General features: G+C 38.9%; 1 protein-coding gene across 1 annotated transcript in view; it reads left to right on the top strand.

The window, feature by feature from the left end:
- PLEKHH2 (pleckstrin homology, MyTH4 and FERM domain containing H2) overlaps positions 1-15302 on the top strand; it is a 131990-nt gene that overhangs the window by 62044 nt on the left and 54644 nt on the right. The window contains exons 8-15 of the mRNA XM_019021569.4: positions 1787-2748; positions 6111-6186; positions 8453-8547; positions 9531-9675; positions 11859-11995; positions 12089-12199; positions 12352-12438; positions 14083-14241. Of these exons, the coding sequence (XP_018877114.4) occupies positions 1787-2748; positions 6111-6186; positions 8453-8547; positions 9531-9675; positions 11859-11995; positions 12089-12199; positions 12352-12438; positions 14083-14241 (1772 nt within the window). The remainder of the gene's footprint in view (positions 1-1786; positions 2749-6110; positions 6187-8452; positions 8548-9530; positions 9676-11858; positions 11996-12088; positions 12200-12351; positions 12439-14082; positions 14242-15302) is intronic.

The following is a 15302-nucleotide window of genomic DNA, read 5'->3' as shown; positions in this document are numbered from 1 at the left end:
AGAGGAAAATGTTTTCCTAGATATTTAAACCCTGGTCCTGTATACAGATTTCTACTCTTCTTCTTTTAGTCTTGAAGTGCTTCTATCAAAAAAAAAGAAAAAATCCGTCTAAATTTTGCTTTGTTGTAGCTGTTGGCTTTGCCACCTCTAGCACAATCACTTTTGTTGACTTTCCCCAAATATTTTAGAGAGGCCTGAGTTTTCATCCTCTCTACTTTCAGCTCCAACTTCCTTCCCCCAGAAGAGAAAAAGTATAACAGTAAAAGTTGTCTATATGCTTGGTTATGAAATTCTGAAAATGATACATTTTCCAATCCGAAGGCTCCTTTGCTCCTTGCTTTCATGCCATTACTCGCTTTGCTCTTCTCTTCTCTCTCTCTTTTTTTTTTTTTTTTTTTTTTTTTTGAGACAGGATCTCACTCTGTCTCCCAGGCTGGAGTGCAGTGGCACGATCACAGCTCACTGCGGCCTTGACCTCCCAGACTCAAGTGATCCTCCCACCTCAGCATCCCTAGTAGCCAGGACTATAGACACATGCCACCATGCCTAGTTAATTTTTGTATTTTTTGTAGAGATGGGGTTTTACCATGTTGTCCAGGCTGGCCTTGAGCTCCTGGGCTCAAGCAATCTGCCAGCCTTGGCCTCCCAAAAGTGCTGGATTTACAGGTGTGAGCCACTGCACCCGGCCTACTGGCATCTTTTTTTCGCCTTTTGAGAAGCCATTTTCATTTCCTTCCCTTTTTCTAATAGTGGACTACAGCTGAGGTTGCTTGTACTGATGCTCTTGCTCATTTGCAAATTTAACAAACTTCCTAATACCGAATTTTAGAGTTTATTTGTTCAGCCTCTAGTTCCTTAATTATGAAGGTCCTGTCTATGTTTTCATGTTTTCAAAGTTTCTTTTCTACACTTTAGTCTAAAAGTTTAATTCCTTGTTTATGAAGCCAATGGTTCATTCTGTTAATTATGTTATACATAAAAATAAGCCATATCTAAAGATATTTTTAAAGAGTGTTATTCTTATTATAAAAACACATTTTGTAGTTGTGATTAAACCAAAAGTAGAGCAAGGAAAGCTTTTCTGTGTTTATATTTTCTTCATGATTTTGCATATCTCAATGTATCAAAGTTTGGTGCAAGGTCTGTTTATTAAACTATAGCTTTGTATTTATTATGCTTAAATTTACTTCATTATAATTTAAATATTTAGTTGAAAGGAGGTGTCATTTTCTTTCCTTCTAAAATAGAATTCATGCTGTTCATTTTTTTGGTGATTGCTTTCTTTGATAGTGAAAGTTGCCCTGTTTCACATTTTGCTTCTTTTATTATCTCTCTTTAGACTCTCAGTTTTTTTTTCCCAACATGTTTTTTTGTAAAAACCAATTTGGAAACTATTATATTGACATGTTAGGGCTCTGAGTTTTATATAAAGCTTATAGTTTTCAAAAACTTGTGTTTAAAAAAGACATAAGACTAACACAGGATAATGTAAATTATTTGTATGAAATTTTTGGTTTATTCCTTTAAAAAAAAATAGAGGCAGGGTCTTGCTCTGTCACCCAGGCTGGAGTGCAGTGGCTGATCATAGCTCACTGCAGCCTTCAGCTCCTGGGCTCAAGCAATCATCCTGCCTCAGCCTCCCAAGTAGCTGGGACTACAGGTACACACCACTGCACCCAGCAAATTTCTACAGTGTCAATTTCTACAGTGTAGCTACATAAAGCTAAATGTACAGAAAGATTATATTCTTAAAGGCAGCATGCTGATATGATGTATCCTTTTCTAGAAATGGAAATTCCAGAAAAGTCTGTTGATAACCAAGTTCTAGAAAACAACAGAGGCCAGAGAACATTGCATCAAACCCCTTGTGGCTCAGAACAGAATCGGAAAACAAGAACAAGCTTTGCCACAGATGGTGGCATCTCCCAGAATTCTGGGGCTCCAGTGAGTGACTGGAGCTCTGATGAGGAAGACGGGAGCAAAGGAAGATCCAAGTCCAGATGCACATCCACCCTCTCCAGTCACACATCTGAGGAAGGGGTCCAGTGTAGCAGGATGGGGAGTGAAATGTATCTGACAGCATCTGATGACAGCAGCTCTATATTTGAGGAAGAGACTTTTGGCATAAAGAGACCAGAACACAAGAAGCTATATTCTTGGCAGCAGGAGGCACAGTGGAAAGCTCTAAATAGTCCTCTTGGAAAGGGAAATTCTGAATTAAGTAAAAAGGAGCAAGATAGTTCCTCGGATGAACTGAATAAAAAATTTCAATCTCAGAGACTCGATTATTCATCTTCATCAAGTGAAGCCAACACCCCAAGCCCTATTTTGACCCCAGCTTTAATGCCAAAGCATCCTAACTCACTCTCTGGAAAAGGAACACAATTAGTGCCTTCATCACACCTGCCACCCCCAAAGTTAAGGATTCCTAATGTTTTCAGTGTAAGTGTAGCACTAGCCAAAAAGCACTTAAGCCAGCCACAGTTAAGCTCCGACAGGATGTTTGGTACAAATAGAAATGCTATAAGCATGATACGACCACTGAGACCTCAGGAAACTGATCTTGATCTAGTTGATGGAGACAGTACAGAAGTTTTAGAGAATATGGACACGAGTTGTGATGATGGATTATTTTCCTATGACTCCTTGGACTCTCCAAATTCAGATGACCAGGAAAACTGTGACTCAGCAAAGAAGGTGGCATGCAGCAAACCTCCAACTCCTCCCCTGCACCGTTTTCCTTCTTGGGTAATTATATCACCGCATGTAACACATACACAATAGTTTTTTTCTCAACACTTTTTTTTGGGGGAGGGAGTCTCTGTCGCCCAAGCTGGAGTGCAGTGGCGCGATCTCGGCTCACTGCAACCTCCACCTCCCGGTTCAAGTGATTCTCCTGCCTCAGCCTCCTGAGTAGCTGAGACTACAGGCATGCGCTACCATGCCTGGCTAATTTTTGTATTTTTGGTAGAGATGGGGTTTCGCCATGTTGGCCAGGCTGGTCTTGAACTCCTGACCTCAAGTGATCCACCTGCCTCGGCCTCCCAAACTGTCCACACTCATTTTCAAGTTTTACTTTTTCTTTTCTTGTTTCCTTTCAAATCCAGCTTTGTTCTGACGTTTTCCAGTTTTTAGGATACAATTTCTTCTCTTCCCTCACTGAGTTCTGAATCAATTGAGAAATAAGATAATGACAAGACAGATGGGAGATCAAGATATTACCTTATTTACTGATAAAACTAATTTTAGAGAATTAGTGGGCAAATGAGCTTTCTAATACTGAACTTTGAGATTAGCTGGATTGATTCACCTGTTCCCAGGAAGCCCTGGACCACCACAGGATTCTGCTAGTGAAGCCATGCCCCTCTAAAACTTACTACTTCAAAAAACAGAAAAGATGGTTGTTTCCTGCAGGCAGCTACTTCTCAAGTGAAAGGGGAGAGGAAGCTGCCAGGTTCTGCATGCCCAGTTTCTCCTTCTCAGCTTACCAATCACATTAAGCCACTCTTCCTCTTGGGGAGGGGAAAGTGAATAGGTGGAGAGGGATCAGCAGTGTTCAATTACTGGAGGTTCCTCCATGTGGAAGGAAACACTGGAGGTGGGAAAGAAGGGTTCCCCCTAACTGTGATATTTTGGGTGAATTCTGAACCGGGACACTTAGCTCTTGTTAGTTATCAGTTTTTGAACTTAGTCGTTATTTGATTGGCTTTAAGATAAATTTAATTTTCTTTTTGAGCTTATATAGCCATTGGTTTCCAAAGCATCTTTCTATAGACCTAGAATAGATAAAATCTTCTTCCATTGAAACATTGACCGTTAGTAGGATAACACTGCTAGACTAAAAAAAAAAAAAAAAAAAAAAAAAAAATCTTCCAATATTTGAAATAAAATGAAATGATCTGTTTAATTTTAATTTTTTTTTTTTTTTTGAGATGAAGTTTCACTCTTGTCTCCCAGGCTAGAGTGCAATGGCGCCATCTCAGCTCACTGCAACCCCTGCCTCCCGGGTTCAGGCAATTCTCCTGCCTTAGCCTCCCAAGTAGCTGGAACTACAGACGTTTACCACCACACCTGGCTAATTTTTTGAATTTTTAGTAGAGGTGGGGTTTCACCATGTTGGCCAGGCTGGTCTTGAATGCCTGACTTCAGGTGATCCACCCACCTCAGCCTCCCAAAGTGCTGGGATTACAGGCGTGAGCCACTGCACCTGGTCTGAAATGATCTGTTATAGATTTAAGTTTTTCCTTCACATGCTGGCATAATTTAACCTTTGGCCTCCAGAGAAACATCTGGGTTGCAGGACTCTTTTGGTTTTTGGAGTCGTGTTCTTTTATTATTATATTTTTTATTTTGTGACTGATGCAGTTTTAAGCAAATTAGGGTGGACATGTTTTTCTAATATAAATTCAGAACTTAAGATGTATGTGCTCTCATTTGCTTTCAAGAGGACATTTTATTTCAATATCCACATGAAACCTTCTGTAGTTTATTACTAAATTTTGGATAGCACAGGAAAGTGGAAGTTAATGGCATGTGAATCTCTGGAATTCCAATTATGTTATACTTTAGGCAGCAAGAAATTGAAATTTTGCCTATCTTATGATGTTGAGATTTTCAGAGATTTAGGTTAGGCTTTTAAGTTCGTTTTATTTGGCAACCCATTCTACTACTTTTTTTTTTTTTTTTTTTTCCATTCTGTCTTCTCTTACTCTTTTGAAGCTCTTCGGTCCTGAAAAAGTAGTATTGCTTTTCAAAAGCCTTCCAGCAGACTGGCCAAGTCTGAGATTTTATTTCTGTGTTTGTTAGGTATTTTCAGGTTTCAAGGAAAAGAGATGTATTCTAGTTACCTCAATAAATATGAGTTTAAGAATTTCTAAGAGCTTATTTTAAGGCCTAGCCTATCCTTATTGAACTGGAATACCATGCAAATTACAATAGTCACTCTAGAGGGACAACATGTGATAGTCAGCAGTACCTCCGATAGAAACAAGTGACATCCATTGCCCCTGCTCCCAGTGGCTCAGCTTGTCCTCCCAGGCTTCCAGTCCCCTCTCTCTAATTCTACTACTAACCACTTTCCCCCACTCTCCTAGGGCTTCAGACTGCCTTCCGTCTCCTGCTTACTGCCCTTAATGTTATATGTCTTTCTGTTGCTGTTTGTGTGTGGGTGTATCTCACACTCAAAGAAACTACATCTGATTCACTCAGCCAGGCACTATTCAATCGAAAATGTCCCTGATAGTCGGAGATCTCATGCCAGTTGCCTCTCAAGCCACTGGCTGTCTTGAAGAGGATGGCCTTAGTTGCCCACTATGTCCTGGACAGTCAACTGTGTCCAAGTTAGACCCATTATAAAATTCAGGACATGTTGCTCTATGCATTAGGAACCACCTGTGGTCCCTTTTCTCAAGGGAGCAGGGCTAGTAACCTGTCCAGTACCTGTTTCAGAGATTTTTCAGAAGAGAAGAGAAAACAAAATAATCTACTTTTGGAACAAGATAATATAAATTCCATTGCAATTCTCATATTCATTTCTTGTTTGACTTTAGGTATCTCTTCTACTTGAGTGAAATGTACATTGACATAGGAAGGCGATAGCATTTAATGCTACTCTATCTATGACTTCTGACTTCAGGTTTTTCCATTCTTTGTTTAACCATGTTCCAGAATAGTAGAATATTAAAAGTGGTGTTTATGTGTAATCAATGATTGAAAATGGTTTCTGGCTTAATGTTATAGCCACTCATGGTTTTTCTCCCCACCGCCAACCATATTCTAGAATGGTAAGAATATTAAAGGTGGTGTTTATGTGTAGTCAGTGATTGTGAAAAAGCTTTCTCTTACTTTTTCTTCACGTCTTCAAAATAATTTATAAAACAAAAATGTGGGAAAAAGATAAATAATGGAATAACTAACAGATGGAGAAAAATCTCAACAGTACTATTCACAATGGCATATTTTAGTTGGCACCGATGATGGTTTTATAATAATGCTGTACTCTAGTGAATCTTAAATGAAGAACAAATGAAAAACATGTGTATTGAAAGTAGTCTTTTTTTTCTTTTTTTTTTGCTTTAAATACCCTGTTCAAACTCTCTCTTTTACCCTAGGAAAGCAGAATTTATGCTGTAGCCAAATCAGGTATTCGAATGTCTGAGGCCTTCAATATGGAGAGTGTTAATAAAAGTAAGTGCTTTTTCATGCTGCCACCTGGATGAACCTTGAGGACTTTGTGCTAAGGGATAGTATAATACAAATATATGGTACAGTCACAAAAAGACAAATACTGTATGATTCCACCTAAAGGAGGTATTTAAAGGGTCAAATTCATAGGAATAGAAAGTAGAATGGTGGTTACCAGGGTCAGGGTGTGCGTGGAGAAGCGAATTTATTGTTTACTGGGTATAGCATTTCAGATTTGCAAAATGAAAAAGTTCTAGAGGTCTGTTTTACAACAGTGTGAATACACTTAACATTACTGAACTGTACAATTAAAAATGATTAAGATGGGCCGGGCACGGTGGCTCGCGCCTGTTATCCCAGCACTTTGGGAGGCTGAGGCAGGCAGATCACGAGGTCAGGAGATCAAGACCATCCTGACTAACACGTTGAAACCCCATCTCTACTAAAAATACAAAAAAAATTAGCCAGGCGTGGTGGCGGGCGCCCATAGCCCCAGCTACTCGGGAGGTTGAGGCAGGAGGATGGCGTGAACCCAGGAGGTGGAGCTTTCAGTGAGCTGAGATTGTGCCACTGCACTCCAGCCTGGGTGACAGAGCAAGACTCTGTCTTAAAAAAAAAAAAAAAAAAAAAAAGATTAAGATGGTAAATTTTATGTTCTGTGTTTTTTCCCACAATAAAAAAAGTTTAGAAAAGTGATTTGCATTGCTATTTCATTCGCTAAGAACTTCCTAAATGTCTAAATTCATTGGAATAAAGAGTTGTGTAAACTTTCAAAAAATGATTTCTAGGGTTGCTGATTTGTATTTTAAAATTGAAATTCATCTTAGTGTGGGGACTCAAATACACTCAACTCTGATGTATATTTTTTTACCTGAGAGAGACTAAATCAGAGAAACTGTGGCGTTTCAGCTGTTTAAAATGGTAAAAATATAGGCTTCTATGTCCTTTTTTCCCAGAATTTAAAACACATTTCCCCTTTCTTTATTTCTTCCAAAAAATTCTTATAGAAACAATGCATGCTCATTACAAAAAATAAAACCAAACAACAAGAACTGTCTGGAATAACAAGAAATTTTCCTGTGGTTCTTTCTACCACCTCCTCCCTATCCCACCACTAATTCATATGTTAGGGGTAACTATTGATATTCAGTTCCTGTTCAGCTATCTGCAGTTCTTTCCATTCAGGAAATTTTATCCTTTTTTTTTTTTTTTTTTTTTTTTTGAGGCAGCGTCTTACTCTGTCACCCAGGTGGGAGTGGAGTGGTGTGATCATAGCTCACTACAGCCTTGAACTCCTGGGCTCAAGCAGTCCTCCTGCCTCAGCCTCCTGATTAGTTAGGATGACAGGTGCACACCACCACGCCTTGATACTTTCTAAGATTTTTTGTGGAGATGGGGGTCTCACTGTGTTGCCCAGACTGGTCTCAAACTCCTGGCCTTAAGCAATCCTCCTGCCTCAGCCTCTCAAGATGCTAGGATTACAGGTGTGAGCCACTACACTTAGCTAGGAAATTACATTCCAATATTTCAGCATCAGATTTACCTGATAAAGGCTTAAGAACAGTGGTTTTGGTTTTGGTTTTTGTTTGAGAACAAGTCTTGCCCTGTCGCCCAGGCTGTAGTGCAGTGGCATGATCTCAGCTCACTGCAACCTCTCCTTCCCAGGTTCAAGCAATTCTTGTGCCTCAGCCTCCAAGTAACTGAGATTACAGGTGTATGCCACCATGTTTGGTTTTAGTAGAGAAAGGGTTTTGCCATGTTGCCCAGGTTGGTCTCAAACTCCTGGGCTCAAGCGATCCACTGCCTCGGCCTCCCAAAGTCCTGGGATTACAGATGGGAACAACCATGCCCCACCAGAACAGTGGTTTTGATACCATGCTGGTAATAGGGTTATGAATAGTCAGAGAATATCTTCCTATGTACTGCTTACTGAATTGGTTGGTAAGCAGTTGCCTGTACTTAGTTCTGCCCAGCCTGAGCAAAGCATGCATGGAGATTTCAAGGAAATAAAAGCTATGGTTCTTGCTCTCAAAGAGCTTGCAGTCTAGTTGGGGAACTAGCACACGTGAGGAAATAATGAACCATGTAAAAAAGTGTATAAATAAACCTGTAAATGCCATAATCTATAAAGTAGACTATACAGTTAGTAATCATGTATTAATCGAATTGCTTTTTAAATGGAGATTATGCTAATTTGTATTCATAAGAAAAAGACCAATGTGCTAATTAGAAGTTTTTTTAAATGTTGTTTCCTGTTTTTCTGTTTCAGATTCTGTTGCAACCCTTTCCTATACCACATCAGGACTTTATACATCTCTGATATACAAGAACATGACCACCCCAGTGTATACAACTTTGAAGGGGGTAACTCATTATTGTTATTGTTAAAACATGTGCTTCTCTTCATGATGGATCAAGGAAATTGTTAATTCAAGCTCCAGATTCCATTCTTAACATTTTACACAGGCTCTCCCTTTATAGAAAGTTTTACAAGTTCATGTTAACGTATCATAAAAAAGAAGCAATGGAAAGGTCTGCAGAAGACACTTATCAGAATATTAGAGGTCTGAGTCAGTTTTTACTGTGTCCCATGTGATTCCCCCACCTCCCCATGGCCATGAATTGTTTAAAGGAGACATATTATTAATAATGTAATGAAAACTCCTAATTTAGGCAGATCTTTGTATCAGTGCCAGGGTACCCCTTCCTTGCTTGAAGTATTAATTAAAAGAAGGATTGCAGGTATTGACAACCTTATATTTTCAGGCATCTTTTATAATTGCTTATTAGAATTCAGGGTTTAACAACATGATTTTGATAACAGCAAAATACATTCCCAAATTCCTTTTAAAAATCATATGCTGGCTGGGCACGGTGGCTCACGCCTGTAATCCCAGCACTTTGGGAGGCCGAGGCGGGCGGATCACGAGGTCAGGAGTTCGAGACCAGCCTGGCCAACATGGCGAAACCCTGTCTCTACTAAAAATATAAAAATTAGCCGGGCGTGGTGGCAGGTGCCTGTAATCCCAGCTACTCAGGAGGCTGAGTCAGGAGAATCGCTTGAACCTGGGAGGCGGAGGTTGCAGTGAACCGAGATCATGTCATTGCACTCCAGCCTGGGTGACTAGAGCAAGACTCCACCTCAAAAAAAAAAAAAAAAAATTCTATGCTATGACTTCTTCCTGTAAAACTTTGTGTTATCCAAAAAAGAGTGATAACCTTAGGGATGGATACAGGGAGGTTGCTCTGCTTTTCTTTAGGAGGCGACCCTAATAACTAGCAGCCTTTTCTTGGATGAGTGGTAACATTAGGGATGGATACAGGGAGGTTGTTCCACTTTTCTTTAGAAGGCGACCCAAATAAGTAGCAGCCCTTTCCTGGATGACTCATCTGGGTCAGAGGAAGAAGACAGCTCCAGATCCAGCTCCCGGACGTCAGAGTCAGACTCACGCAGTAGGAGTGGGCCAGGCAGCCCCAGAGCCATGAAACGAGGTGAGGGAAAATCGCAGGCATATGAGGCAACTCCAGATCATTCTGAATATTAATTGGGAATTTTATCTCCATTACAGGATTATTTTTGAAATCCAAGAACTTGCTTCAGACCCTAGTGAAAAGAACTTTAGCCTATGACTGATATGTTTATATTCCTAATTCTCTTCTTAATTCTCTGTGATTTCAGACAAATTATATAGTTTTTTTTTTTCAGCTTTTCATTGTCTGTGAGAGGGAGATCACTTTATTGTTGGAATGAAGTGAGATAATTGGCCAAAATGAGGTTTCTTTCTTGGCATTTGTGAAATAGACTTGTTTCAGCTAAAGTTGTTACACTGCTAACTGGCAGAAAATATACCTTAAAATTTGTCAATTAATCTGATGTTAAAATGGAGAACAACATTGCCCCGCTACAGCCAGAGTCAGGTTATGACACACTTTTGCTGGAAACACTGCAGTGGCTCCTCACAACGGCTATAAGGTGTTCCAGGATTCGGTCATGTACTTGACCTCATCTCCTTTCTTCTCTGTACTCAGCTCCAGTCTCACTGGCCCTCTTGCTGTTCTGAGACATGCCAGGCATGCTTGCATTTCAGGACCTTGGCGCTGCTGTTTCCTCCGCTGGTATTCTTCCCCTAGATGTCTGTATAGCTGACTCCCTCACCTCCGTCAGCAAACGCTGCCTTCTCAGTGAGGTCCACCCTGACCACACCACTCAAATTGCAGCCCTTTGTCTTTCTTCTGTTGCCAGCTCTTTTTATTCCCTTTAGTCTGCTCTATGTTTTATTGTTCCATACCACCTACTGCCTGTTTGTCAGTGGTCTCCTTCCACTAGAATTTGTTCCATGAGAGCCAATATTTTTGTTGTTTGCTCTATCCCTAGCATCTAGGACAGTGCCTGGCACACTGGCCCTGGTCCTGGGAGCCTGAGATTTGTGTTCCAACATTGCCCCTGCCTAACTCTTTGACTTTGGACAAATCCTTTAATCTCTGGGCCTTAGTCTCCTTGGGCCTTAGCCATGACAATCTCTGAGGTCCCTATAGGTCTAAATTTTGGTTTATTCTATGAAAAATAAAGATATTATAGCAACTGTTACTTGTCTGAGTCAAATAAAAAGCAGTGTCACAAGAGTGGCGTTGTTCTAATATGTCCCATAAATGTTAATACATATTTTTAAAAATTGCTGGATACTTTTATAAATAATTACCTAAGTCCTCGATTTTATTTAATATATTCTAAATCTCCAATTGTAGTGACCCATGAAATGTGGCTTGCAACTCCCTAGTAGTTTTCTGTAAAGGCAAATGAATCATTGTATAAATGTTCCATTGAATTTTATGTTATAGCTGCTGGCAAGTGAAAGAAATAGCTTGTTTATATCTTTCAATCTTATTGTTTCTCTTTTATGAAAGATTTTTAAAATCTGTAAACTGCTTAGTAGTTTATGGAACTTGAATGAAAAAATACTACCGAATTGTGTTTTTTTTAAATGTGAGGTTACTTTAAAAGTGACTACAGAAGTTAAGAAATTTAAAATGTGATTGTGAAAATCTTGATAAATTAAGGTTCAACCTTTGTTTGCCTATATATCAATGTGTAAATGCACATATTTTTAATTCTTAATAAAAGATACATGAGTAGACTCTTGGGTATATTTTATATATGTAAAATAGCTGTGTGATTGTAATCATACCAAAATATTATTCCTGTTCCTTTCACTTCCTTAGAGATTTACTTGACAGTCCCTACCTCTTAGTTCTGTTTTCTGCTTTAAAAGTTCTTCATATTGGGAGGCCAAGGCAGGTGGATCACGAGGTCAAGAGATCGAGACCATCCTGGCCAACATGATGAAACCCCATCTCTACTAAAAATACAAAAATTAGCTGGGCGTGGTGGCGCACACCTGTAGCCCCAGCTACTCGGGAGGCTGAGGTGGGAGAATCGCTTGAACCCAGGAGGCAGAGGTTGCAGTGAGCCAAGATTGCGCCAGTGCACTCCAGCCTGGCAACAGAGCGAGACTCTGTCTCGATAAAAGTTATTTATGGCCAAAGGAATGAGAATAAATCTAGTCTAGGGAGGCTTATGATTTAGGAATCATTGCATTCTGTAGGAGCACTCGGAGCTGGTGTTTGGCCCTCCCCAGTATTAAATACTGACTTGATTTCTTTCTTTGTTCTCTTAGGTGTGTCTCTCTCCTCTGTGGCTTCTGAAAGTGATTATGCTATTCCTCCTGATGCTTACTCCACAGACACGGAGTACTCACAGCCAGAGCAGAAGCTCCCAAAAACTTGCTCATCTTCCAGTGATAATGGGAAAAATGTAAATATTGAATATGATTTTTAAAAAGCAATCAGTCAGTTTGAGCCTCCGAAAGGAAACTGAAAATGCTTTTGTCTGTCTTTTAAAAATTAGGAACCACTGGAAAAATCTGGTTATTTATTAAAAATGAGTGGTAAAGTCAAGTCTTGGAAGCGGCGGTGGTTTGTTCTTAAAGGTGGTGAATTACTTTACTACAAATCTCCGGTGAGTGGAAAATGTTTTCTGTTTAGAACGTAATTTCTCAAACTATAAATCAGACGCCTGATTGATTTCCTTCCCATAATGCAAGTAATAATACAAAGCATTCCTTATTATTACTGTTAATCACTTTCCATTTGTTTTTCTGTTTCATACAGAGTGATGTAATTAGGAAACCCCAGGGCCATATTGAACTTAGTGCATCCTGTAGTATTTTAAGAGGAGATAACAAACAAACAGTTCAGGTACTTAACTTTTTTTTTTTTTTTTTTTGGTATCATGCCAAACTCAATTCTCAATTATCCAACCTAATGGAAAGGAGATTGGATAATTCAGTGTTTCTTTATTCACTTTGGGGGTTAGTTTGATGCCTTGGAAGTATGTGAAACTCCAAGAATTTTTGGTTAAAACTATAATGTAAGTTAGGTGTGTGTTGAGTAACTCCCACCACACTTTACCTTTCTTCCTTTATACTCTTCTTTCCTCATATTTAATCTCCTAGGTATTTTCAGCTGTCCAACTGTGAAGCTATTTTAAGGAAGGGTTATCTGGTAAATGAATTCTCAATAAGATGTTAGTTATATAATGTACTATGAAATTCAGGAATGTTTGTATTTTAATATAGAATCTGAAAATGACAGTTCTTATATGAACTTCAGATGCCATAACACCAAAGTGGGAAATATATTGGTGAGCAGAGGGACTGTGCTGCCAAGCAAGTCACACTGTAGGGGCAGCTGCTGCCCATTTTACTCACACATAAGGCCGGTCTTGCCAGAAATCTGTTAAATTTAAAACACAGGCTGTTGAGATATTCTAGTATATGTAATTTCAAGTCAGACACTTTATTTCTGAAATGTCTTCAATAACCATTATTTTCTTATATTGCTCCTTTGGAGGGTGGAGGACAACTTTGCCAGAAAGGTACATTATCAATGTTTCCAGTGATTTGTACCTGAAAACCTCTCAAAAATTTAGAAAGGAGAATCAAGGGAAGCTTTGTCTTTGGGCATGGCAGTTAAGAATCATTTGTAAGTTTCCGAACTATTTGGAAAATTTGCAGTGTGGCTAATTTGAGACTGGAAAATTCTGAGTTCATAATATCTAATCACATGTTCGTTCCAAGAATTTGTCTTCTTATATGCAAGATCTTCTTATTTTATTTATAGTTGATTTTGTCATTTGTATTAAGAAACCTCTTCTTTAGTTGCTAAAACTATGCTATTTTATTACAGTCTTTAATCATTCTGCTCCTCATTTCAATAAGTAGGAACCTGGCCGGGCGCGGTGGCTCACGCCTGTAATCTCAGCACTTCAGGAGGCTGAGGTGGGCGGATCATGAGGTCAGGAGATCGAGACCATCCTGGCTAACACGGTGAAACCCCGTCTCTACTAAAAATTCAAAAAAAATTATCCGGGCATGGTGGCAGGTGCCTGTAAGTCCCAGCTGCTCGGGAGGCCGAGGCAGGAGAATGGTGTGAACCCAGGAGGCGGAGCTTGCAGTGAGCCAAGATGGCGCCACTGCACTCCAGCCTGGGTGACAGAGAGAGACTCTGTCTCAAAAAAAAAAAAAAGAAAAGTAGGAACCTGTAGCACATTTAAGCGAGAAAGGGAAAATGTGACAAATAAACAAGATATAAAATCATAACCCCAAAATTAGGTAAACTGGAGTAACAAAATTATTTCCACAAAAATTTAATTGCTGTAATTCTCACAAAGTGGTTAAAATATTCTAAATGATATGGAGTCATTTATTTAGAAACTGGGACTTGAGATTTAGCATGTTTGCTTCCGTGTTAAGTAATGACGTTTGAATAATGAACAAGGAAATGCTAACAATCCTAAATCTTCACGGTTTTCTTTCCTATACCTTTCTCGTTGCATTCTAGTTGACCACTGAAAAACACACATACTATCTGACTGCAGATTCTCCCAATATATTGGAAGAGTGGATTAAAGTGTTACAGAATGTTCTTCGAGTACAAGCTGCCAACCCACTTTCCCTGCAGCCTGAGGGCAAACCCACCATGAAGGGATTGCTCACTAAGGTAGGAACCTCCTGTGCATAGCAATGTCCCAGGCAACTATGGGCATAAGCCCATGATCGCTGAAAATGGGATGTCAGAGCATATATATATATTGAATATTGATATGATCTTGGGGATAGGAAAGGGTGTTTTTAAGTATGATGCCCAAGGCAAAAACTATAAAGATGAAAAGAAGACAAATTTGACTATAATATGTAAAAATGTAAAGGCACTATTAAAAATTCTATGAGCAGAATTTTTAAAAGAAGGATTGAAAAACTTTGAAGAGGTATTTGAAACATGTGAAAACTGGTTAATATCATTAATATTTAACACTTTTTTTCTAATCAGTAAGCAAACAATGAATACCAATTGGGGGAAAAGGAACAAAAGACTCAATGGGCAAGAAAGAGAGATCATCGAGATTGGAAGGAATACAAATGATCAATAAGCATATGGAAAAACATTTTACTGTCACTCAATTTTTTTAAAAGCACAGATTGAAATAATAGGTGGCAGTTTTTAAAATCTGGTGAAAAGTAAGACGTTTTTACAAATTTTGAAACCTAGTATTGACACAGATTAAAAAATCTGCTAGTTTCTGCAATTACATAGGCAGTAGAAAAAAAAAGAAATCTGCTAGTGAGAGCATTACTCTAAAAGGCAGTTTGGCAATATCTTGGCTGAAGTGTTAACTTAGCCAATAATTTTGAGTAAACAATATCAAATCAACACACACACACACACACACACACACACACACACACACACTCATATATATCTCCTTTGATCCAGCAATCTCAGTTTTAAAAATTTATCCTTAGGAAGTGGTCTTAATTTGCAAAATATTTAATTATGAGATGTTCCTCACAGCATGTTTTTTTTCCTATTTTAAAAAATGAGGTATGATTAATATATCTGAAATGCACAGATCTTAAGTGTAGAGTTTGACTAGTTTTGAAAGCTATTTACTGTTGACTCTATCAAGATGCAGAACATTTCCGTTACCCCAGAAAGATTCCTTGCACAGCATGGTTCATAATAAAGAAAAATTGGGATCAAACTAGATGTAGGGTAAGGTA

Source organism: Gorilla gorilla, chromosome 12, assembly GCF_029281585.2.
Source record: "Gorilla gorilla gorilla isolate KB3781 chromosome 12, NHGRI_mGorGor1-v2.1_pri, whole genome shotgun sequence".
NCBI lineage: Eukaryota > Metazoa > Chordata > Mammalia > Primates > Hominidae > Gorilla > Gorilla gorilla.
This window is presented reverse-complemented; position numbering and strand designations above follow the sequence as displayed.